At 42.6% G+C, this 25,228-nt stretch overlaps 1 protein-coding gene across 2 annotated transcripts in view; it reads right to left on the bottom strand.

Annotated features, from left to right (window-relative positions):
• Positions 1-25,228, bottom strand: part of CNTNAP2 (contactin associated protein 2) — a 1,058,844-nt gene that overhangs the window by 272,855 nt on the left and 760,761 nt on the right. For both annotated transcript variants that reach the window (XM_083706252.1, XM_083706253.1), the window contains one exon: positions 18,172-18,372. In XM_083706252.1, the coding sequence (XP_083562378.1) occupies positions 18,172-18,372 (201 nt within the window). The remainder of the gene's footprint in view (positions 1-18,171; positions 18,373-25,228) is intronic.

Genomic DNA, 25,228 nt, shown 5'->3' with positions numbered 1-25,228 from the left:
CTTAAGGAAAAAAAGCCCTTGCAAAGCTTTGGCAACTTGCTTGGCAGCAGAGGGGTGTAGCATCATAATGTTGCAGTCAGCATCTGAACTTCCCAAATCTCCCTTCCTTTTTGATGGCAAAACTGGGCAGTATAAGGCCCCCTCCTTGCTGCTGCCTCTGCCTCTCTTACCTGAGTTGCTTCTCTGGTAGCGGTAGAGCAGGGCACCCACAGGTGTGCCACCTCTTGTGTTTCCACCGTCTGAGGCAGCTGATCACTCTGTCTCATGGGTGAGCTTGCCCTGGGGACACAACAACAGCAACCCCTCCATATCTATTTGCAGAAATTTCAAGCTGAGAGAAAAAGTCCCCTCTGACCCTTGCAGGAGCAATCTCTCAAAGATCAGTTGACTTTCTGAAGAGGAGTTTCTGACACTATATGATACTATATGATCTCTCAAGGCAAATCTAAAAAAATGCAGAATAAACACTGACAATTGGAAACACTGGCTTATGAGCACTCCAGCTGGAGAACAGCCTTTATCAAAGGTGTCATGAGCTTTGAAGACCCTCAAACTCAGGATGAAAGGGAGAAATGGCAAACCATTACCATGATCAACTCCCACCTGGGAACTTATGGCCCCAATGCAGAAGGCCGAGTGGATCCAGAAGTGGCCTCCACAGTCACTTACAGACTCACTGTGAAGACCACGTTCATGAAAGACAATTTTCCTCGGCTACGAATGATTGCCAAAGAAGAAGAAGATACCCTCTGATTTTGCAGGAGTAAAACATTTATGAAAGCTGAACTACAATTCTACTTCCATGCCACATGCAAACTCAGCCTTGGGATTTAATTTTGGGCTGAGTGAAAATCCTCACCAGTGAAGGTTTTGTGGTGTGCTTGCAGCGGGGATTATTTGCAGATTTGGGGACTAAGGGCTATTGGGGTAGCAGTATATATGTTACCTATAAATCTATATATCCGAATCTCATCCCTTGTAGCTGCCTTCAGATGATCCCAGGTTTACCCCCACAAAAGGGGGGAAAGGCCACCAAAGAGCTCTACCACTTTAAAACTCAAAGTTGTTGTTTTAAAAAAGGAAAAGCAGCCACTGCCAATCAAGAAGCCATCATTAATGGAACATGGGACTAATTTCAACCCTTGAAATTTGCAAGTTGGTTCCCCCACCAAAAAATGGAGAGAAAAGTCCTCATATGGAAACTTTCTGCTTAGCACTAAAAATGGTGCACCAGTGATAAACTTCTAAATTGGCAAACCTCAAAATTGACCCTTATTGCTGAAATGAGGAGAAAGACGCAACAAAGGTGGACTCATATGGACCTATTTTTCTTGCTAATGTTGATGCAAAGCTTTTCACAGCAGTAATGATCAAAAGGATTAATATTTTCATTGGTCAATATATTTCAACTGACCAAACCAGTTTCATTCCATCTAGGAATATTGTGGATTCCATGAGAAGACCTTTTCATGTGATTCATGGTTTCTACACACAAAACTCCTTTGGTGTTTTAATTCCCCTTGATGCCTTCAAGGTCTTGACAGAATTCAATGGCCCTTTAAAAATCTTTATTATCTAAATTACCATTTGGTAAGCAATTCCTGAATATGATTAATCTAATTTACTTAAAAATAGTCTAACACTATTTTTTACAGTGAATGGGCCTGACGCCAATTCATCTGCCTCAATAGGGGACTCGCCCAGGCTGGCCCTGGGGCTGCTACTTTCTGCGATGGAGATAGAGGTGCTTGCCTTTCACTCGTGGGTGGATGCAGATATTGGTGCGGAAATCAGAAATACTAAGCACAAAATGGATATGTTCACTGATGGTATACACCTTTGGGGAAATGTGTTTCACTTTATTACCAAATCATTTAGCAACCCCTCCCATGCAATTGTGCTCTTGACTTGTTGTGATTAGACCCTAACAAAAACCTCAAATGCAGAAATTTAGTATTTTTTCTGTTATCAGCAGCTCAATTAACAATAGCTCAATATTGGATACAATCTATATATCTCCCCATTGAAGTCTGGTTAAATAGTATTTGGAATGTGGCTCTATTGGAACACGGTAATTAAAGGCACTTCAAGGACAGACACTTTGGATAGATCTAGTTGCAGGTAGGTAGCCGTGTTGGTCTGCCGTAGTCAAAACAAAATAAAAAAAAGTCATTCCAGTAGCACCTTAGAGACTAACTAAGTTTGTTAATGGTATGAGCTTTCATGTGCATGCACATTTCTTCAGATACCTGAATGCACACGAGAGCTCATACCAATAACAAACTTAGTTGGTCTCTAAGGTTCCACTGTAAGGATTTTTTTTATTATTTTGTTTCGACTTTGGATAGAGTCTTGGCTCCCTTTCTTTTCCTTTATAAATGAGATGGGAGATATTTTTATTCCACCCTCAACACAAGAATCTTTGTGGAGAGGCTACTTGAAAGGATAATAAAGAAATAAACATATTGCTTGTGTACTACGTACTGCATATGAAACCTAATGTACCACTGGGAAAATTCCTGCAGTTATATGTTGCTCTTGTATTTGAATGAAAAACAATAAAAATTATTGGGGAAAATAAATAAATGAAGACATCCATATTTCCTGGGCTGATGTAGAACGTGAATATTGAGCATCAAGGTCTGAAGCAGAAGAAATAAAATCCCAGCAGGTGACAGAGAAATGTTCTAGATCCTCCACTGTGCTGGAAACTCATTATTTATGTGTGATTTCCCCCTTCATATTCTACAGATTCTTAGAGCACACTGCCAGATGGTCTCATCTCCAGGTGGAGAGGTAGCAAAGGACAATCTGCCTTGGGTGCTGTGAACTCTTGAGCCATCTAAGAGTATGGAAGCATCAAGGCATCACTGAGGGAGGGGCCTGGGCTCAGCTTTATGGTCAGCCATGTGGATGACCTTGGGACATCACACTGTTGTTGTGAGGATAAAAATGATGCAAAGAAAACCATGTAGCTACCACGAGCGCTTCAGAGCTGTAGCTCTCAAACTCCTCACCCCACCATGGACCCCTTGAAAACTGCTGAGCATTTTGGCAGACCACTTCATAATTTTTCTTCCTGCTGTAACACTTCTAATGTACTGTGCTAGCTGTTGTATGATTTTTACTTGACACATCACAGACACCTTAATGAAGCTTGCAGACAACTCGTAGTCCACAGACCACAGTTTGGGAACACTTGTCTTAGAGGAAAGGTGAGATATAAAAGGAACATACAAACCAACCCACCTGTAAGCCTTTATTGAGCCTATAATAACAAAAATGATACGTCCCTCCCCCTTTAGACGTGATTGTCCTATCTCCCCACTGAGAATCACTGGTTGCCATTTTAACATTTGCGATTTAGTAGCTTCAGTTACCCCAATTAATGGACTAAATATAATGAAATCTCCTGAGTGTAATGAACCCCTCTGGCATTCCGTCTATAGTTCTCCAAAAACAAGAACCAAATAGCAATATATATTGCCTTGTTTCAGAGGGATTTTATGCCTAAGAGCAAAGAGATTTTAAAGCCATTAAAGTAAGAATCTAATATAGCTATTATACACATAAGGATATGAAAAATATTCCAACAGAAGCTTAAAAATGAGCCATTAGCCCAAATCAATACCCTTATTGATAGAACTTTTAAATGCGTAATAGCTCGTCATAGATGACTCTCCACACTAATGGTAACATCAATACAATTCAATAATGGAAAAGATTCTAATAGCAGATATTGAGGAAAATAAATGAAGCTGGTTGGTTCGTAATGCTTGCAGTCTAAGAAGAATCCATTTTAGGTACATTTATAACTGAAACCCGGGCAACACTGGACAATCTGTTCCTTCTCTCAGAATCTAAAGAAGTTATTAACAGTATAAGATTGAAGAAATAGCACCACTGCTAATTACAGCACAGATTGTTCACTCATTCCTGCTGATATAAAAGACCTATATCTACGGGCCGATGAGGTCCTTTCCTTTATGAGAACAGTCCACTCCTACATTTATCACCATTGCTCATAACAGCCATTTCCCCTCATTGCTACCATGTTGTTCTCCAAGCAATGGGAATGTCTATGGAAACATGCCACAGCCGTGTGGAGAAGCCATTGCAGAAGAGCAAAGTTCAGCCATCTCTTTTCATGGTTGTGCCAAACCTCTCAGTACTAGCACATCCTTACACTGACACCAGAGGTTCTCAAACTTTTTTCTCTGGGTCACATTTTTAAAAATTGATAAGAAATACACTGAAAAGGCAGAACCTATAAATTAGGTCTCTTCTCAGATGACCTAATGGTCACAGCACCAAACCCCATAAGCACAGCAACATCCCTAATCAGAGAACTCAACACATTTGCAATAGTATCGGGCCTACAGGTAAATTTTGCCAAGTCAGAAGCCATGTGCTTCAACACCCCTCCTTACACCCAAAAAGAACTCACTAACACCACCAAGATAAAACTTTGCCACACCAAGTTCAGATACCTAGGGGTACAAATAACCAGAAACCTCAATAAATTATACCTCCACAACTACAAGCCCCTGTGGCGACAGATTAACAAAGACCTAAAGAGAGGGAACAACATAAACTTCACTCTCTCTGACAAAATAGCCATGATCAAAATGATCATCCTCCCAAAACTAGCCTACCTATTCCAAACCCTCCCAATCTGGATTCCCCCAACCCAACTCTGCAAATGGCAGAGAAAACTACACTCTTTTATCTTCTCAAATAAAAAACCAAGAATAAGCCCCAAATACCTGCACCTCACCTCCTCAGAAGGAGGATGGGGAATCCCCAACATAGAACAACCAAGTACGCCATATAATCCCATACATACTAGAAGATGAGACAAAACAATGGATACACCTAGAGAGGGACACAATTGAAAATATCTGCACCACAGCATACCCACTCCTCCCAAATAAATTAAGGAAAATACCCACAACACTTAACAGATACGCACAGACCATGCTCAAGGCATGGAAAGCAGAAATAGGTAAGCTATCCCCAACCCCATCCCCACTAATTCCCCTAGCGCACCACCCATTATTTGTACCTTAAGGAGGCAGGTATACAACCTCAATGAGGTGTAAACTGGCTTTTGCTGGGTAATCTCATATTTTTCATATTTGTCAGAGCTGAAAAACAACATATTGTTCACAACAATATGTTGTGGAGAAATGTAGCTAATAGCCTTGAAGAGAGGTGTAGATACTGTTTTTGTTTGTATATCTAATCTATATCTATATTTATGGTTACTATACTATACCACCTGGAAATGTTTAAATGTTTCTTTGATTGTCCTTGAATCTTCCTGCCTTCCTTGCCATGCTCTCCTGCCACACTAGGGTGGCATGACACACCTTTTGAGAACCACTAACCTACACTGAGTGATTGCAATCTCCCCAAAGCTACCCAGGGAGTTCATTGATATGTTGGGATTTGGACTTCATCATCTCTATTCACTGTGCCCATTGTGTGATGACGACAGCACTGACTTTTCCATCGCAACTGGCTAAAAGGTTAGTTTTTTTCTCAAAGTTTTCTGGCACCAGCTGTAGTGCTTTCTTAGCACTTTAACTTTAAATTAGAAAGAAATCACTGCTTGGGTTAAATTCTGTTCTTGGATGCATGTGTGCAACTCTCCCTCGAGGCAGTGAGAAAATGCACAAACACATCTAAGGACAGAGTTTAGTGCTCTGCAATTTATTATTGAGATGATTTCAGAGATTCCAAATTTGTGGCAGGAGCTGTTCCAAACATCTGTCTTCCTTGTTGAGAAGCACCCAGTTCATCCATTCTGCTGCCTTTACTGCATGATTGCCCTTAATTTATTCTTTGGCTCAGCCTGGCATGAGTTGTGTGCGCTTGTTCTCATGAGGAATAATTTCAACTTTTGTTTCAGTTGTGTGTGCCTTCTTCTTGACCCCACAACCTTCTTAGTTACCTGCCCAAATAGAGTTACTTAAATGCATTTTTTTTCCCCAGAATGTCCTTCACATCAAGGTGAGTGCCAGGACTGCTCTTTGCATCTCACATTATCCAATGATATCCTGAGATTAAAGAAAGGCCAGATTGTTACTGCCAGGTCCAGATCTGTGTGGGAGATCATGCAAACCCATGACATCACTATACAGGAAAATTCATAAGGCACTGAGCTCACCATCTGCCTGTTTGCATTCCTTCTCAAATGACCTTTATTGTTATAATACTCTTGCCAAAATCAAAAGACTTCTCAGCTGCACTTTTTGATAATAATCCCCTTTAGACATGTTACTACATTCAGAATTTCTCACAAGGCCCTACAAAGTTGGATCATCGAGAGAGTGAAGGGCTGGCTTGCATCACTTGTGTGTACAGCAGACTTCCATCTGTCATCCTCACTCCACATGGATTGCATGGAGTTCTAGGAGCTTTTTCCAGCACTACTTATGGGAAAGATTTACAAAGGAGGGAACATAGAACCATAGAATTGTAGAGTCAGTAGGGACCCCAAGGGTCATCTAGTCCAATCCCCTGCAATGCAGAAATCTCAACTAAAGCATCTATGCAACCTAGGCCACAGTTGCTAACCATTTGCTCTGAATGCAGTTGTGCTGAAATAAGAGAAGTTTCATTTATATGGTGACTTTGAAGATGCTAATCCCCCTGGGGCTCATAAAATATGTGGAAGTGCATAATACAAGCTGTCCAGTTTCTGCATAAATTCCGTTAAAAGAAAGGAATGTTGAGGTGCCATGCTATTCAGGAGGCTTTCAGGTGAATCACAGAAGATGACTTTCATTTCTGCATTGTAAGTAGGATTCTATTAAAGCAGAAGTTACAGGGCAACCCCACATTGGCATTGAGGTGACACCGTTTTGCAGTGGGTCCTTGGGAGCAAGGACTGCTGCATTTCAGGACAAGTTATTTGAAAAGCACAATGCCACTATGGGCAACTCATGTTGAAATAATGTCAATAAAGCAAATCTAATGAGCAGCACTCCATCAATAGGCATTAGACTCTTGGCTTTTTGTGAAAATGGTTCCTCGCATTATATCCTGTAACATGCTCCTTTTAAGAACAAGTAACAGATGACATGGTCCTTTCTGTTTTAAAAGCTCCTATCTACTACTGGAAAAGACAATGACAGAATTGAAAGAAAACATACAAGAGTAATAAGAATATTAGCTGGAAGAACATGCACAATGACCCACTGGAGGGGGAAGAAAAGATTTTGCCTCTGCAGTGTCAACAGAAGCAGCAGCAACAGCAGCAGCAGAAAGCTTCGCTACAGTATATTGTTCTGAATTACTCCTCACTCATGAAAGACCACAGACCACTACCTGGCTTCAGGTAGTTGTGAAAATTTCTTGTTATGACACAAGCCATAACTTTTGGAAGTCAGATTGCTTTCTTTTGTAGTTTATTAAAACACGCCATTCAGCAGCTCCACAAAGCAAAGCCATGCTGTTTTGGCTTAGGTCTTGGTCATAAATGTTGCATTTGATCCAGGGGATTTAGATGTTCAAAGGCACTACTTAATCACTCTGACTTATGAATGGTGCAGCCTTGAACAAAAAGTGTGCTGGCAACAGCAACCATAACAAGAAAGAGGAGGCTCCTGGAATCATTCACTTTGATGCCCACCTGAAAACAACAGCTCTCACCACAATCATCAATCATTTAGGTCAAGGGATGGTTATTTTGTGTCACTGTGAATTATTTTGTCTGCAATATTGCCAGCTCCTGCTCCGGAGCAGACTCCCATGTGCGTATTAATTGTTGTTTTATGCGATTTTATTGTTTTTTCAACAATACAATTAAAGTAGCATACAAGCTAAAAATAAGAAAGGGAAAGTCAAAATGGGAAGGCGGACAAGGATTCAGATGTTTTGATGATATAAAATTGTATATATAAAGCAAACCAAAAATTGTTACGTTTCTCTTCTTTGTGCTCTTGTCGATAAATTGCCAGCTCAAATAAGGACACCAAGTGAAAATCATTGATCCATTGTTATAGGAAGTTCTGTGAATTCTCTTTCCAGTGCCGAAGCACAATGCGTTTCAGTCCCCCTCCGGCATATGCGAACCACAGTTCAAGGCCCAGAGATGAATTCCAAAAGGCAAGGATGTAATTCAGCAAAACATTTACCGTACATCTTCAAAATATACGGTAGTCAGGTTTCCAGGACTAAAATAATAATTACCGAAACATCATCCCGAAAGGGGATTAAACTGGGTAGCTCTATATCATGTGGATAAAGGATGTGATTTCTGCCTTACATCACCAACTCTTGGGGGTTGGAGAGGAGAATTTGCAGTGGAGCCTACGTGACAGTCAATAAGGTCACAGCTCAGGTTGAGTGGGATGTCCCAACTCTCTCTCCCTCTCACCCCGCATAGAAGTAGGATAAATCTAGCTGATAACTCCTTTTTGTGCAAGCCACCGGCCTTGGCAGACTAGGTGATCCAAGTAGCATAAGCAGCAGAAAGTAGGGAGGCCTAGAAAGGTGGATACAGGTGACGACTAGCCCTGTAATGGGGTAACGTAAAAGGTTTCTAATTCAGCCCAGGCAGGAGACAGAGGTGTTGAGTAGGTAGAGTTGCCACTGAAGAGAAGCAGCCAAGAAGAAAGCTCATTAATAAAATGATACCTCCTTCCACAATTAGTTGTTGCAATTTCCTTAAAGAGGAGCCACATTAAATTTCTCATGAGGTAAATAGTTCCAAGTGAAATAGGATCCAGCCATATGTTTGAAGGAAATTAACATGGCGTAACGTTGGCTCACACTTCAGCTGGAGATGGTCATGGTGTGGAAATCCTCAGCTGAGGCAGCATCATGGAAGGTCCTCGTATGCCCCACCAGTTGAAGACAAAAGATTACTGGGTTTGAATATCCAATTCTATGTTTCCGTCTCTTGACACCTGGCATGCTCCTGAAAAGGCTTGCTGACTCTTAACAACCTCTTTTCATAATCAGGGACTATCATAATTTGTGAATTAGTATCTTGTGCCCACTCAAATACATCTTCTCTCTTGTATGTTTGAAATGTCCTTCTTTGTCAGGAACTGGAGAACTTTAAAACCAAATGTATGAGGGCAATAGGAATGACCTTCCCAGTAGGCAGTGTGAGGTAACCAGTTCAGGCAGCAGATTTCAGGGACAGCAACAGCAGCTGCCCTAGTCCTGTTCCCCCAAAACTCCCAGAGTTTCCCCAAAACTCCTCTGTTGCCACAGTCTCTCCTGGCCTTCTGAACTAGCCTGCTGTCTCAGGTACAATTAAGGATGCCCTCCCTTTACCAATGTTGATGTAAGATTCAATGGCCAATTCCTCTGGCTTCTGGCAGTGGAGTGTGTGAGTGTGTGTGTGTGTGTGTGTGTGTGTGTAAAACTTGTCATTTGCCTCAGGCTGTAAAATATGATATGGCTGGTCCAGAAGGGTGGCCTCCTTCCTGTGGTGATGGGACATCTAATTCATAATCAGGAGATAAATCCAAAATAATATGCAATAAAGAGAGTCCATGAAAGCTGTGGGGCTTCCATGTTCTTGCCTCTTTGGCACCTCAGTAATTTTGATGTTGTTTCATGAGATCACCCATCCAGATACAAGAGTTTTCACTCCGAGCCCTATTAACTGTTCAGTTTCTGTTAATTGATTCTCATGAAAACTTACAGATTCTGGCTTCACACAATTAACTCAAGGCAGTGTCAATTTACTCTTGGCAGAAAGCCAAGGTCTGCTTGACCTAGAAACTACTTACTCTGATTGGTTAACGACCAGCAGTCAACTCTGTTATCTAGGAATGCTAGCACAGTTTGTGTTGGGGAGGGTGTGTTAGGAGTAGAAGTGCTGTGTATGGTTAAGAGAGAGAGAAAGAAAGGATTTATTTTGCTTTGTTTGTATGCAGAAACTCTGCTGGTTTTATTTTTCCTTTTAATAAATCCTGTAAATAGTTATTCTGAGTCTAGCTGACTAGTCATTTCCACCTCAACTAGCTTCTTCGCTGTGCAGGAAAACTCTGCTACGTTTGGGCTAAAGCCATTAGAGCTATGCCTGACACTTCAAAGTTCCAAGACTCCCTTATATCGGAATCACCTCTTTCTTCCTCCTGTGCCAGCTTCGACTTCTCTTGTTTCAACTTCTCCCAAATGGTTGTTTATCTTACCCACTGAACTCTGTAGCATGCCAACCAGGTTTTTAATTGTAACATGGGAACTCCTGCACATTGCAGCTAGGTGTAAATAGAGCCATTGGGTTTCACATCCAAAAGTTTTGGAAGCTCTTGAAGCAAGCTGATTTCAGCCCACCCCAAATCCAGAACAGACTGGCAGGTGTGGAATGGATTCTGTCATCCAATCCCAGCTTGAAGGCAGGGATACTGGAGCCAAGACTGGGCTCCAGGGATGGTTTCTTTGGTTGAGATCGATTTTGACACTCTCTCTAATTAAAAATTATCCAAACAGAGTCAATAGGTTTTTCCCATTGTATTTTACGTCTGATCTGTTTTGTATATTATTAAATTTCTATACTGCCCTTCATCAGAGGATCACAGGGCAGTTTACAACACAATATTAACTTAGTGCGATTGAAAAAAATCCCCATATCAATATGGGAGGATTGTATTTAATTAATGAAACAGAATGTAATTTAAAAGGATGACGAGGATGAAGAGACCTGGAGTTAGGAGTAGTTGTGTGGGGGAGGGGAGAGAAAGAAAATCTTTGCAGAGTTAGGAAACGACAATTTAAATTTACTATTATTTCCTTTACCAAGAGAAAAAGCATTAGAGAACGATAATAAAAAGTATGTTCTGTACACCAAAGAAGTGCCATTGACAATCAGACTGATTACAGGAGATGCAAGTCTCAACCTGCGGTGCCCTGAGCAAGCCCCAGGTTACCACCACCTGTGTTGAGCTGTCAGCAATTTAAGAGAAAGATTAGTTCCCTCAATAGAACAGAGAAGTTATTTTAAGCTGGGTTCCCCCCCCTGATTGCATTCTGCACAATCAGATATCTGAAAGCACAAGCATTTGAGCCTCTGCAAAACTGGCACCTTATCATGATTACAAGAGGAGACCAGGCTAGGTATCTATCTGCAAATTCTTGTGAATAACTCCACACTAGGAACCAGGGAAAGTTGTCGTCATCTTTTTTACCTGCCACCTAGTTACCATCTTCCCTCAGGTAATTGAGGACGAGACATGCCTATTACCTAATTTAAATATAACAGAAGCATTGGAATAAAAGAAGTTCCGCTTCTTATAGATGTTTTTCATATATAAATTTGGGCCATGATATACAAGGGACTAACTCAAGAAGCCATTTCAATAATCCCTGGCCAACATGTGGTTGTTACAGTATATGACCAGAGCGAGGGCTTGAAACACAGGGAGAATGTTTTTCTGTCATCAATAAGCATTTAAATCCCATCAATGTTTGTATTCAATGATGAGGGAATACAATAGTCCAGATGATGCGAGTTGCAGTTCAGCCACACCTGAAGGACCACACGTTCCCCAGTCCTATTGTGCAATATGAGAGGCACAAATACAAGATGGGTGACACCTGGCTTGAGAGCAGTACATGTGAAAAGGATCTAGGAGTCTTGGTTGACCACAAACTTGACATGAGCCAACAGTGTGACGCGGCAGCTAAAATAGCCAATGCAATTCTGGGCTGCATCAATAGGAGTATAGCATCTAGATCAAGGGAAGTAATAGTGCCACTGTATTCTGCTCTGGTCAGACCTCACCTGGAGTACTGTGTCCAGTTCTGGGCACCACAGTTCAAGAAGGACACTGACAAACTGGAACGTGTCCAGAGGAGGGCAACCAAAATGGTCAAAGGCCTGGAAACGATGCCTTATGAGGAACGGCTAAGGGAGCTGGGCATGTTTAGCCTGGAGAAGAGGAGGCTGATATGATAGCCATGTTCAAATATATAAAAGGATGTCACATAGAGGAGGGAGAAAGGTTGTTTTCTGCTGCTCCAGAGAAGCGGACACGGAGCAATGGATCCAAACTACAAGAAAGAAGATTCCACCTAAACATTAGGAAGAACTTCCAGACAGTAAGAGCTGTTCGACAGTGGAATTTGCTGCCAAGGAGTGTGGTGGAGTCTCCTTCTTTGGAGGTCTTTAAGCAGAGGCTTGACAACCATATGTCAGGAGTGCTCTGATGGTGTTTCCTGCTTGGCAGGGGGTTGGACCCGATGGCCCTTGTGGTCTCTTCCAACTCTATGATTCTATGATTCTATGAATATGTTTGGTGTTGGGTTTTTTGTTTTAAATTTTTTTATTAACAATTTCAGCATAACAAAATATCAAGTCATTTGCACATAACAAAATATGCATTTTATCAAAGTAATTGGAAATGTACACCCAGTTGCTTTTTTTCTTAAATTTTTTTTGGGGGGGGCCTCAAAGAGTGGGGCCCTAAGCTATAGCTTGTTTAGCTTATACGTAAATCTGGCCCTGGGTGGGAGTGTCACACCTCTAGAACCTTTTCCACAGCAGGAGTGATGATGTCCTTTGCTCAAGTGATATTTTACAAGCCTGGAGGTTTGGAAGGCAGGTCTGGCCTGGCCCATGATCCCTTGGTGCTGAGTATGCTAGGCTCAGGCAGTGACTGGCTCAAGGCACCCTGGGAAATTCATGAGTGCTCAGGGATATGGCCCCACCTAAGCCAAAGCACCTCACCACCCTTTGCCAGCTGAAAGCACACGGGCACATTACACACCAACTGTTGGCAGCTCAGGTGGGTGGGCTGCAGGCATGGTAACAGAACACATGCATGGGCTGCTAAAGGTGGTGAATGCATCTGAAAATGGCAGCGTGCCTGGGGAATGCTTCTAGGGGCAAGTGCTTTTCTCATGTAACTCACCTATGACTAAGTCTGGGATTCTGCTCAAAATAGGAAATGCCAGATGATTCTCCAATGAGTCTGCATGTTCACCATGGTGGCAGAACAAGTGTAGCAGGGGCACTCCTAAGCAATATTTGTCCTGCCTCCTAAGTAATGATTTCTCACATTTGGAATTTAATCTTTTTAGAAGAAGGGAGCCACTTCACACAATGCCTTAAACATCCAGTTTCTAGCTAGAGCTTTCTCTCGTTAATTGCAGGTGATGCCTTGCTGCAATTCTGCCTTTCTGGTGCTTGTAATGCTTTTCTGACTTCACCACCCCAGCAGTGACACTGCTCATCAAAGGGCAAGAGATTTCTAAGCAGCAGATGCAGCTAAAACGTTGTTTGCTCATGTCCAAATCAATTTTTGCAGCAAGCTTGTTTTATTGATTTTTCTGTCCCCCATGCCTATCAATACTGTTTCTGGTTGTTGTTTTTTTTAAAAAATATATATAGCACAGGCAATCTTTATCTTTTGCTTTGATACAAATATTCTTTTATAAATCTCTTGATGCCCTCCATTTATGCTCTTTATAAAGCATTATGTGGGTTAAGAAAATAAGCAAGAAAGCCAAGCCTATTTCTCCTGCTCTGGAGGATGGGACCTGAACATTGGATCCAAGTTACATGAAAGGAGATTCTGACTAAACATCAGGAAGAACTTTTCAATAGTAAGAACTGTTGGACAGTGGAACGGATTCCCTTGGGGGATGGGGTGAACTCTCCATCCTTGGAGGTTTTCAAGCAGAGGTGGGATGGCCATTTGCGTGCCAAGGCACCTGAGCCACAAAGTTGCCAGGAGAACAATAAAACACATGGGTTCAAATGGGTTCAAATAGGCCACAACTTTATTGGTTACAGATGTGAGCGGTTTGGCTTAGGCATTGGGGTGAAACCAAGCTATACCTTGACTCCTGCCTGTCTGTAAGGAGTCCATTTAAGGGTAAACCACCAATAGGGGGAGCCCTATGACTTACATCAAATAAGGGCACACCAAGGGGTCCCCGTAGGGACTGTGACATGGCCCTAGCCCAGGCCAGGCTTCAGACAGTATTCACACCCCAGGTCTCTTTAACAGGGTACCCTTCCTGAGGAGGGGCAGGCGAAGGCAACCTCCCCTCCCTCCAAACAAAGGTTTACCCAATGCCTAATCTCACAAAAGTTGTGATGATTGCTAGCAGGTAGCAAAAACCAAATGGCCGGTGCCAGCTTGCCAAACGGAAAAATTCCTACCTGGCCTGAACACTATGGCAAATGACAAGCAAGATCATATCTGAGCAAAGCATAAAAAGAGGGTGAGGGTTTGGGTGATCTGGTGATGGGGCGAGAGAGAGGGAACCGCCCGCTCGCACTGCAGTTAAATTGCCCGCGGCCACACCCACCCTGAAAGCTGACTGGCTGGGGCTGTTCCACAGGGGGAAGAACCCCAGCAAGACGCAGGGGAGAGGCGGTGTCCCTCCGCCCCTTAGGCCAGTAAGCTGTTGTGTCCCAGCTGCCCAGCCGCAACACTGCCCACCAGGAAAAGGTGAGTGGACCTAACATACATGGATCTAGTTGAGATCTGTGCAATGCAGGGGGTTAGACTAGATGACCCTCAGAGTCCCTTCCAACTCTATGATTCTCTAAAATATAATTCAGATGAAAACTAGCCAATGATAAATTGACATATTGAGGACAAAAATTAAGTCTTTGCCTTCACCAGTATGACTTTGCTTGCGTCTGAGCTGGCCAGTGTGGGAAGCAGCAGCAATGCTGGTGCAGCTGGGCTTTCACTTTGAACCAGCGAAACACTTCACCTACTCCATTATTTGGCACATTTAAGATATCCTACTGAACAACTCTGAGCCATAAACCACTCACCAAAACCATACGTGGACTTAAAGGAGCCCTCAAAAGGTTTAATATATATATTTTAAAGTTATGCAGCAATTTTTTTACCAATTCCTTACACCCCACATGTTCATCTCTAGAACCCAAATATTCTGCTTGCCACTTTATTGCTTCTGTTGTGAAGTAAAAAACCTCTTTGTGATTCCAGATGTCATTCAAAGAGAATGAGCCTGGAGTAATCAGGAGGAGGGAGAGGGTTTAAAACTTATTTTGGCTAATTTCTTCCAGTAGGTGGTATCATAACTCTGTCGGCTTACGAAGAGTATAGCTGAAACCCACTGATCTTTTAATCAAGTCCAATCAAGCATTTTGATAATCAGTTCTAGATTCCTTGCCTAGAACGTGTCTAGATGTTCTTGTAATGGGCCTAATGATCAGTTCTCATTTGGTTTCAGCCCCCAAACACATTTTATAGGGCAACTGATGCTTCAGACACCAGAGGACATGTGGGGTAGCAAATACGTTTACAGTAATGGAGGAGGATGAAAGCAACACGAACCTAGTCTGTATCATTTTATCCAGGCACAAACATTCTTTCTCTCTTTCGTACACCCACCCACACTGTCCCTTTGTCCTGACTCTGACTGACCTGGCCTTTGCTTCTCCTTGGGAGTCTGGCCTGCCTGCTTCTTGTCAACCAGCTGACCTTGGCTCTTCTTCCGCAGAGCCCTCTCCTGCTCTGAGCATCTGAGGCAGCCACAAATCTGCCTCCACCCCGGCTTGCCATGGCTGCCTTGCCCTTGACCACCGCTGTTATGGTTGTCGGTGACCAGCATTAATCCCTATTGCATCACCACCTGCGGGAGGCTGATCAGAAACTGCCACTTCCCAACTAGAGAATTTTCAGTGTGTAAAATGAAAGTTGCCATAGCTTACTGGACTGGCCGGTGCCTCCTGCTCTGGCACCTTAGAGGGCACTGCCTTGTCTCGGACTGACACCAGCCTCCTCCTCCTCCTCCTCATTACAACAGAAAGGAATGCTTCTAGGGTACAGAATGACATCTGACACAAGTGTTTTTAAACCAGTTCCCCCTCCATACAAAAGTACAAGCACACAAGCAGTTGAGTTGACTTAGCTGGATGCTCTGAGCATCTGAGCAGGAACTTCTCTTGTGATTAGGGCTGGGTGATATATCAATATATCGTCAAAAACCATTTTGAAGCCCATGGTGTGATACTGGTTTCATAATTTTTGACCTGGTAATATATTGCGAATCATAATGTGTATTTGGACTGAGCAATATATTGTCCAAAACCAGTTTGAAGTAGCAAATCATGGTGTGTGTGTGTGTGTGTGTGTGTGTGTGTGTGTGTGCAATTCAAAAATCACAGTGAGAAAATCCATGAAGCCAGCCAATGCTTCTCTTGATTCCTGCATTCCTTCTTCACATTAACTCTGCCAGCTCAGCTCTCCCCTCCCTAATGCAGGGGGCAGCAAATCACAAGAGCAGCGCCGGAAAAAATCATGATGCTAGAAAAAACGTGAAGCCAGCCAATGCCTCTACATAGCTCCATCTTTATTTCAGACATTGTGATCTATTGGTATATCATGATGTTTAGCAGGTGATATATTGAAATGTTGAAAACCAAATATTGCCCAGACCTAGTTGTGATATGGCCTAAAATATCATCACCCTACAAAAGCAAAAACCATTTTTATGTTTTTTATCTAGTCCCCCTGCTCCACCTGCACGCATGCCAGCCCAGTGTGATTTATTTGTAAAATTCTCCAGGAGAAGAAGCCACAGAATTTTATATTCTAAGATAAGAAGTGTATCATTATGTATTATAAGACAACACTCCCAAAGAGTAAACAGAAGAGGAGGTTAGGGACAAAAAGGAGCTGGCCCCTTGCTGAACAGAGCTGAGGAATAGGCTATTTACAGAAGAAATGGATCAGCTTCTGCTTTTCCGCTGTGTAAATCACCAATGTAGGATGTGCGCAGACTAGCCACTGGCGGGATGTAAACAATACTTAAAATGATCTGCATTGATTTGTTTTTCCCTGTCTCGCTCTTTGGAAGCAAAATGTGTTTGTGTGCTTGTGTGTGGTATAATAATGCATCTAATTCTCTGAGAACATCCTGTGTGCCAGATCTAAAATAGGTGTAGTTCAAAGAAGACATAACAAAATATAATGGGGATTCTCTGTGTAAACACCTCCCAATTCTTTGGAAACTGCCACCCCTCTAAAATTAGCAAGTTAGGAGAAGCATAGCTATTGAAGACTGTCAGCCATACAATAACAGAATCATAAGCTTGTAGAGTTGGAAGGGACCCCAAGGGCCGTCTAGTCCACCCCCTGCAACACAGGAATCTCAGCCAAAGCATCCAGGACAGATGCCCATCCAACCTCTGCTTAGAAACCGCCAGTTCTTTGATCTTTAAGGTGCTTTTGATAATCTGTAAACTTTGACTACCTGAGCAAAGTGAGGCCTTTGGTTTACCTCACACATTTATCATTCTATGTTTGCAAGTTTATTAGCAACATGCTTTTATGTCTCCCTGAGGTATCAGGCTGAAATTGGTACATTTGTTCCAAGTGCAATTCTGTGCTTCAGAGTCAAGCAACAGCTAAATCCCATGCCCATTTTCCAGCGAGGAAGGCAAGATGCAAAACACAAAATATATTGTAACGCAATTTCTTCCTTGAAGATCATAATAAAAATGGAGGTGCATGTTCAGGACACAACAACACACACAAAGCTTGTATTAATAGCCATCCAAGCTCCCACAAGGAGGGAGTCAAAAGTCTGAACTGGAAGGGGGTCAAAAGTCTGAACTGGAAGACGAAGAGGAAAAGGAAGTTTGAGACACTCCTGCTTCTGTTTTGCAGCCAAAGAGTCTCTAAATAAGACCAGGATCTTGTTTTCAGTAGAAGGACTCAACTCTGTGACATCTAAAATGCTAATAACAGGGCACTGCTGAGTATGGCCTTAGTGCATTTCCTTCCCCATTGAGTAGCTCTCTCCCACCTAAGTCTTCCAGGGCAGAGGGTGTGGCTTCTAAGCAGATGCTTGGAAACATCTTCCTTTTTAGAAATCAGCTTTCTGTACAGAAACAAAGATGGCAACAGCAAAAATAAAAACTCTTACAAGAGCTGAATGTGGGGATGGAAGAGGCTACTTTTTGAATTCACTTTTTTGTATTCACTCCATTAAAATTAGCTTATGGAAATGGCAGCATGACTCATCCCAAACTGAATAAATATTTCATAAGCAGCACACAAAAATGACAATATCATTAATAAGGTAGTACAAATAAAGGACACCCCCCATCCCAAGTGGGCTGGATTACTAGAGCCGCACCAGGAAGCGCTTTGGATTAGATTTAGGCCAGATGCAAAACCAGGACACTTGTTTAGAAAATGGCCTGCGTACCTGGGGTGTTCAGCAGCCTTGACATTTTGCAGGTGTAGGAAATGAACTGCTCACAATGCTCAGCGCTGCTTGTGATGGCGGAGATCTGATCCATGGTGGCACTGTAATTCAGCTGCAGCAAAGCGTGCTTCTCTGGCCTCTTGCTCACCACCGGGGAATGTTCCTGCAAGTCATGATTCACAGTCGTCCACACTTTGTCCTCTGAAAGAAAAATAAAGAAAAACAATTCAGTGTGCCAGAATCATCACTTATCATAGAAAGGCCACCTGAGCAGGGTATGAGGCCACATGTCCTTTCAAAATAGGGCCACCTGGGTCTCCTTGACTCAGCACTTTAAGTGCCATGGAGTCCCTTTGCAGCCCTACATTGGTTATAACCACTCCTTTGACCTTGCCAGACAGAAACATGGACAGGGTCACGGGAATGACACCCCCAAAGCTGGTGATCAAATGTCACCAGCACTCCCATTAAGCCCACCCACAGCCTGTGAGAAGCCCAGGGCAGATCTTGCTGCTGACCAAGGCTGCCTCATGGCCTGTCAGGAGATCAATGCATTGCCTGCCCAGGAAGGGAAGGGATTCCCCAGCAACAGATGATGTCTGTTTCCTCTTGCTTTAGTGTACATTTTTCTCACTCTGTAAATGAAACCCATCAAAGAGCAACTTTTGTGATCTTCCTTGCCAATCTGAATCCAAAACAACTACAATACTGCCTTTGGCAACCAAAACCTTTGGCAGATCACACTCTAGGTTTGCTTGTGTGAAGTGCTATTTTCTTTTCTGGTTCCTTTCTTTTCATTTCAGGAATGAGACTACCACACATATCTTAATAAAGCATGCCATGGTAAAGTGAGATTAATCTTGATTAAAGTTATATAAGGGCTGACGACCTAGTGTTCATATAGCCTGCTTCTTTGCTCTGCTGCCTTCATGCAGCAAGATGCTTTGTGGCCTGTCAACGTTTATTATATCATAAAGCACTTATCCAAGTTCAGGTTCTGATGGGATAATAATGCTGCTTATTAGATCCCCGAGGGAGATGGTAGGTTTTTCCTTATTGCTTGTGGGCTATGGGTAAAATGAGCCAAAAGTGAACTTGCCAATGGAACTGAGGGATGTTTCATATTTACCAGCGCCCCAATCATTTTATTAGGAGGCTGGCAGCTAATGCACAAGTCTTAAGGGTAGGGCAGAAGACAGGGAAATGTGCAGTGTGGCAGCGATGGTAGAAACTTGGAATGGATAGATTCCCTCAATTTGCCCCCACTCTGGGGAGGGGGGATGAGCAGAGGAGGATGGGGGGAGAGGTAGACCCTGCGCTTCTTTTATTGATTTATTAAAGTCTGGGTTTTTGGCTAGCAGCTTAGCAGTGAAGCTCTGCCAGCCATTAATATTTACTATGGCCTTAGAGGGTCACACTGGCATCCTTCCCAGAGGTGGGGGACCAGGCAGGCAGAATTGCAACAGTGGGAACCAGAGCTCTGCTGCTGCCGCCATGCCCTCTGCCATAGCCACAGGCAAAGCCATTGGGTGATCACCTCTTTCCTTCCATTTTTGTTGGACGCCTGCCCCAAAGGCACTGTGCACACAGAAATGACAAGAGTCCAGCTCTACTAGAAACCACAACTGGCAGACTTCTCCCTTTTATGCAAACATTACACTTCTGTGCTCCTTGGGCAACAGTCCCAATTTGTCCAAAGCTGCCCTGCACATCCAGACACCCTCTTCCTTCTGCCCAATACGACACAGCCCTATTCCTTCCTTCCTTCCAAAAGTTTCAGAGCAACTTAGTTTTACTCTACCTTTCAATCAAATGATTCTCAAGACAGATTGCAACAAATTCTAATAATGAAAAGTACACCCTGAAACAGCCCTGTGTCCTCCTGCTCGTGAACAAGGTCAGAATGTGCTTCCCTTCAGTTCTCCTGTCTCAGAGAGTCTTATAGGGTTGCCATACACCTGGACATATCTGGAATACTGCTCTCTCTAGCCGTTTCCTGCTGGAAATTGGTCAAATGTCCAGGAAAATCTGGACGTATGGCAGCCTATGTCGGCAGTGTTGTTTTTGCCAATTTCCCATAAAAATAGCTCAAAAACAGTAATGTTTTTGCAATGAAAAGCTCAACAACTTTACAAAAAAAAGTTTTTTCTGTCTGGATTTCCACTGTTTGAAATATGGCAGTCCTTTTTTTTAAAAAAATAATTTTTATTCATTTTTCAAACACATAATAAAAGCAAACAAAACACAAGACAAAAACATACAAAACATTTAAACATGTATAATTTCATAATCTTATATTCATAGACCTTCTTTCCTCCAACTTCCCCATACCTCCCTTTCGCTGCATCCTTATTTTGGAATTCTTTAGCAACCCTTTAGTCAGTTTATCTATTAGTTCCCTTTCATTACGTTTCCATAAACTTGTTAGTTACAGCTGTAATTCTCTACTTCTTACCCCTTGACATCTTAACATTCCTCAATTTTACAACAATTTTTAAGATATATTTTGAATTTCTTCCAGTCCTCTTCCACTGTTTCTTTCCCCTGGTCGCGGATTCTGCCGGTCATCTCTGCCAGTCCCATAAAGTCCATCACCTTTGTCGGCCATTCTTTCAGAGTAGGTAGTTCTTGCATCTTCCAATACTTTGCCAGAAGAATTCTTGCTGCTGTGGTAGCGTACATAAAAAAGGTCCTATCCTTCTTTGGCACCAATTGGCCAACCATGCCCAGGAGAAAAGCCTCAGGTTTCTTAGGAAAGGTCCACTTAAGGACTTTCTTAATTTCATTATAGATCATTTCCCAAAAGGCTTTAACCCTCGGGCAGGTCCACCAAAGGTGATAAAAAGTACCTTCAGTCTCATTGCATTTCCAACATTTGTTCTTGGGCAAATGATAAATTTTTGCAAGCTTGACTGGGGTCATGTACCACCTGTAGATCATTTTCATTATGTTTTCTTTTAAGGCATTACATGCCGTAAATTTAACACCAGTGGTCCATAACTGTTCCCAGTCAGCGAACATAATGTCATGACCGATGTCTTGTGCCCATTTAATCATAGCTGATTTCACCATTTCATCCTGTGTATTCCATTTCAACAGCAAGTTATACATTCTTGACAAATTTTTTGTATTGGGTTCTAACAATTCTGTTTCTAATTTTGACCTCTCCTTCTGAAATCCTATTTTCCTGTCCTGCTTAAATGTCTCATTTATCTGAGGGTAATGCAACCAATCTCGAACTTTGAACTTTAATTTCTCATAACTCTGAAGTTTAACCTTGTCACCATAGGGACTTCCGGGTTGGCGCCATCGCCGAATGGCGGACTCCCTCCGAGCCCCGGAGGGAGCCTGCTCGGCAGGGGCTGGGTCCTACCGCACCGGCGATGCGGGGACCCTTAAAAACCACGGCCACGGAGGCCGTGGACATGGAGACTCGTCTGGCACCGCTAGCGCCCTCCCGACTCGTGAAGGAGCCTTTTTAAAGGCTACGGATCGGGTGCCGGGGAGAAGCGTGGTGCTTTGAGTCCTTCGCTATCCCTGCCGAGCGAAGCCGCATGCCATCCGGCGGAGAGCGCTGACTTCTTCCATTGAGAATTCGGACTTTCAACAACAACCCGTGAGTAATTTGGAAACCGGGTTTAAAAGGAGAAAAAAAGAATTTTTTTTCGGATTTGATACGAGCGGGGGGGATCCAAAAAGGAAGTCAGTCCCCCTCCCTACTGTAAACCTTCCAAAACAAGGACTGGGAAACCAAGGTCCAAAAAGAATTCTATTGCTGATAAAAACTAAGAATTCCACGATGGGAAATTACAAGAACTGTGCTGGAGGAAGAATTGAGGGAGAAGGAAAACGTAACCCCCCCCCCCGGGAACCGGGGTGATTGAGGAGAGAGCCTGGCGAAAAGCGAAGGAGATTTTGACAGCTGTCAAAGTAGCTGTCAAAGTCGGAAATTCAAAGAGGACCTTAATACGAGGACTTTGCTGGTTAAATTTTGTTACAATTAGTTACAACCCGTTAAAACTTGGATACAAAATGGCGAAAACATGGATAACAATCGGACTTTTGGACTAGAGAAAACAAAGTTACAATAATCCCCTAGAGGAGCTTCGGGACATTACAAAGAAGGTCGTAAGTGGAAAAATACCATCGGAATTTTACAGGACTGGTTATCTTCTGGGAAAGCTGCAAAACGGAAACAATATTGTGTCTACAGGGTGTCCAGCTAAAGGAGACAATAGAATTTTCTATTGAAGAAAGGAAGGGACTGAACGCAAGTTTTTGTTCCTGAATAACAATAACCCCTGCAGACTTACTAAATTTCTGAACTAGAACGTTTTAGCAGCGGAACAAGAGGAAACTGGACTACAACTTGGAAAGAACAATAGGGGGAGCGTTATTAAAGATTTGATGCTAAATGGTTTAAAAATAACTCTAAAAATAATTATAAAAAGAAAAAGCCAGCAAGGAGTTGGGGGAAAAATGTGATTTATGGACTTTAAAAATTCCAGGCAGACAACATGGATTGGTGGTCAGGGGGAAACTAAACCGGGGACGGGGGGGGGGGGAAGAAATAGAATCCAAAGGCTTGTCAACTATTTTCTGAATTGGTTTTCTTTTACTTACTATACTTTCTATTTCTTATTTTCTTATATTTCTATTGTGTGGGGTGTCTTTATCATTAAAAAAAAGGGAAATTGTGGAATGGAAAGGGGGTGGGCCCTGGGGAAAGAACTTTTGTTTTGTTAGTAAGGGTATTGATGGGGATTGTACAAATTTAAACTTAAATTCGACTAATGGTTTAAACAAACTAAGTTTTAATTAGAACTGAGAGCTTGTGGAGCCAACAATACGATAGGGGAATATGGTAGGGGTGGGGGAAAGAGGGAGTCCCGGAAAGTGGGTGTATGAAAATAAGGCTTTGAATGTACTTTAATCTTTTCTTTCTGTATTTCTGAAAATCTTAATAAATATTATTTAAAAAAAATAATAACCTTGTCACCATCTTGTTCTAGAATTTCACAATATTTTGGCCATTTAGAGTCCATATTAAGTTTTTTCACCGCCTTAGCTTCCATGAAATATGGCAGTCCTATCTTGCTAGGAAAACCATCTTCTAATGCCCTGGAATAACATTTATATTTTTTCAGTACCACTTGGGGAGGCTTTCCTTTCTGGCTGGCATGGAGAGCTTGACACTCACCTTGCTGGCTGGGAAATGGATCCAGGCCCACCTGCAAGATTGGCCAATCACAGGCAGGCTTGGAAGCAAGGCCTCCTTTGGGGGTGGGCCTGACGGAGCAGGGAGGCTTCCCTCAGGTCCACTCCCAGGATACTTAAGATGCTCTGCCCTTGTCATGCAACGTTTCCCTTTTTTAAAGGGAAGTTCCCTTATTCTGAATAGAATTCCTTGCAAAAAGAGGGGAAAGTTGACAGATATGGTCATGGCATCTAGTTTCTTCCTCATCAGATCATTTAAGCATTGGCTATACCTTAGTCTTGGGTGGAGGGGAGGGTGATAGTCTCTGCCTGCCCCTCCAAAGATAGGGCATCCCATTAAAGGGATCCAGGAGGAGCTGCTTTCATCCAGGTGTCCAGCACCCCTCAAGGCGGCAATCTCTGTGGGGGTCCCCCTATTTGTTGTAAGTCATTGGAATCCCCCACTGCCGAGTTGACCCCCATCGTTCTACCCGGACACTGAGGTCCAGCACCGAGGGCCCTCTGGCGGTTCCCTCACTGCGAAAAGCCAAGTTACAGGGAACCTGGCAGAGGGCCTTCTCGGTAGTGGCGCCCGCCCTGTGGAACGCCCTCCCACCAGATGTCAAAGAGAACAACTACTACCAGACTTTTAGAAGACATCTGAAGGCAGCCCTGTTAAGGGAAGCTTTTAATGTTTGATGTATTATAGTATTTTAATATTTTTTTGGAAGCCGCCCAGAGTCGCTGGGGAAGCCCAGCCAGATGGGTGGGGTATAAATAATAAATTATTATTATTATTATTATTATTATTATTATTATTATTATTATTGGCATCACTTATGGCAGTGAATGGTTGCCTATGCCAAACATCTTACATCTGTCATCAGTAAGGTTTTGGCCTTATTTGATCCAATCTAAGTTGTTGTGTCCATCATTCATAACCACTTGGGGAAGGTGCTAGAGGGCTGGCTACAAAGCTACTCTTTCTGCACCTGTGTTCCTGTGCTCTACTTGACAGATTGGGAGAGAAGCCTATAATTATCTCTCCCAATCTTCTTGTCCCTGTTTTCTGCACAGAATTAAAGGGGGAGCAGAAATCCCTTGGGATTTTGGCCACATATGGAAATCTCACTGAAACTCTTAGTTGGAATTTGCAATATAACTATGTGACAAACTAGAAGTGGAAAAGGAAAATGGACGGTGTGTGTGTGTTATGAAGCTTCCAAATTGAGGCATTCTCTGCAATCTGGGTTATCTGGTACAACTATTGTGAACTATATAGTCAAGAAGACAAGGCTTTAAAAAAGAAGAGTGCAAATAGTTAAAGGTCACAGTTTAAGTAGAGCTGACTGGCCAGCAATTCTTCTTGTCCCACCATTAAAAAATAAATAAATCAGTGTGTCAGGAAGATGGGAGTGAAAATCATTTCAAAATGGGACTTGGGTGCTGTTTTGCAAGGGCTTCTAAAATGCAGTCCATTCCTCTCTTCCTCAGTGTACCTCCAACAGTTAATAATAGACGAAAGGCAAAGGTCTGTCTCCACTGGTGCTGCTGAGTCCCTTGTGAGGCCATATGGCATTTTGCATGAGCGCTAAATTCACTTAGCCAAGCAGATGTGCCATACAGTAGCTGAGCTTATTAAAAACACCGGAGCCGGTGTAAACACACTTTGGTCTATTCTCTGTTAATTTTCATCTCAATTAATGAGAAGCATATAGCTTTATCTAATATATGAAGCTAAAGATTTATGCAAAATTATTAAGAGATTATTTTGACATTGTGATTTCCACACACCCCAGAAGACTTTGCTAACTAATGTGCATATGAAGAATGCTAAGGTCAAAGGTGAGAGACATTTCAG

Source organism: Podarcis gaigeae, assembly GCF_964106915.1.
Source record: "Podarcis gaigeae genome assembly, chromosome: 12".
NCBI classification, from domain to species: domain Eukaryota; kingdom Metazoa; phylum Chordata; class Lepidosauria; order Squamata; family Lacertidae; genus Podarcis; species Podarcis gaigeae.
The sequence above is the reverse complement of the archived record's forward strand: the minus strand, read 5'-3'. Positions and strand labels throughout refer to the sequence as shown.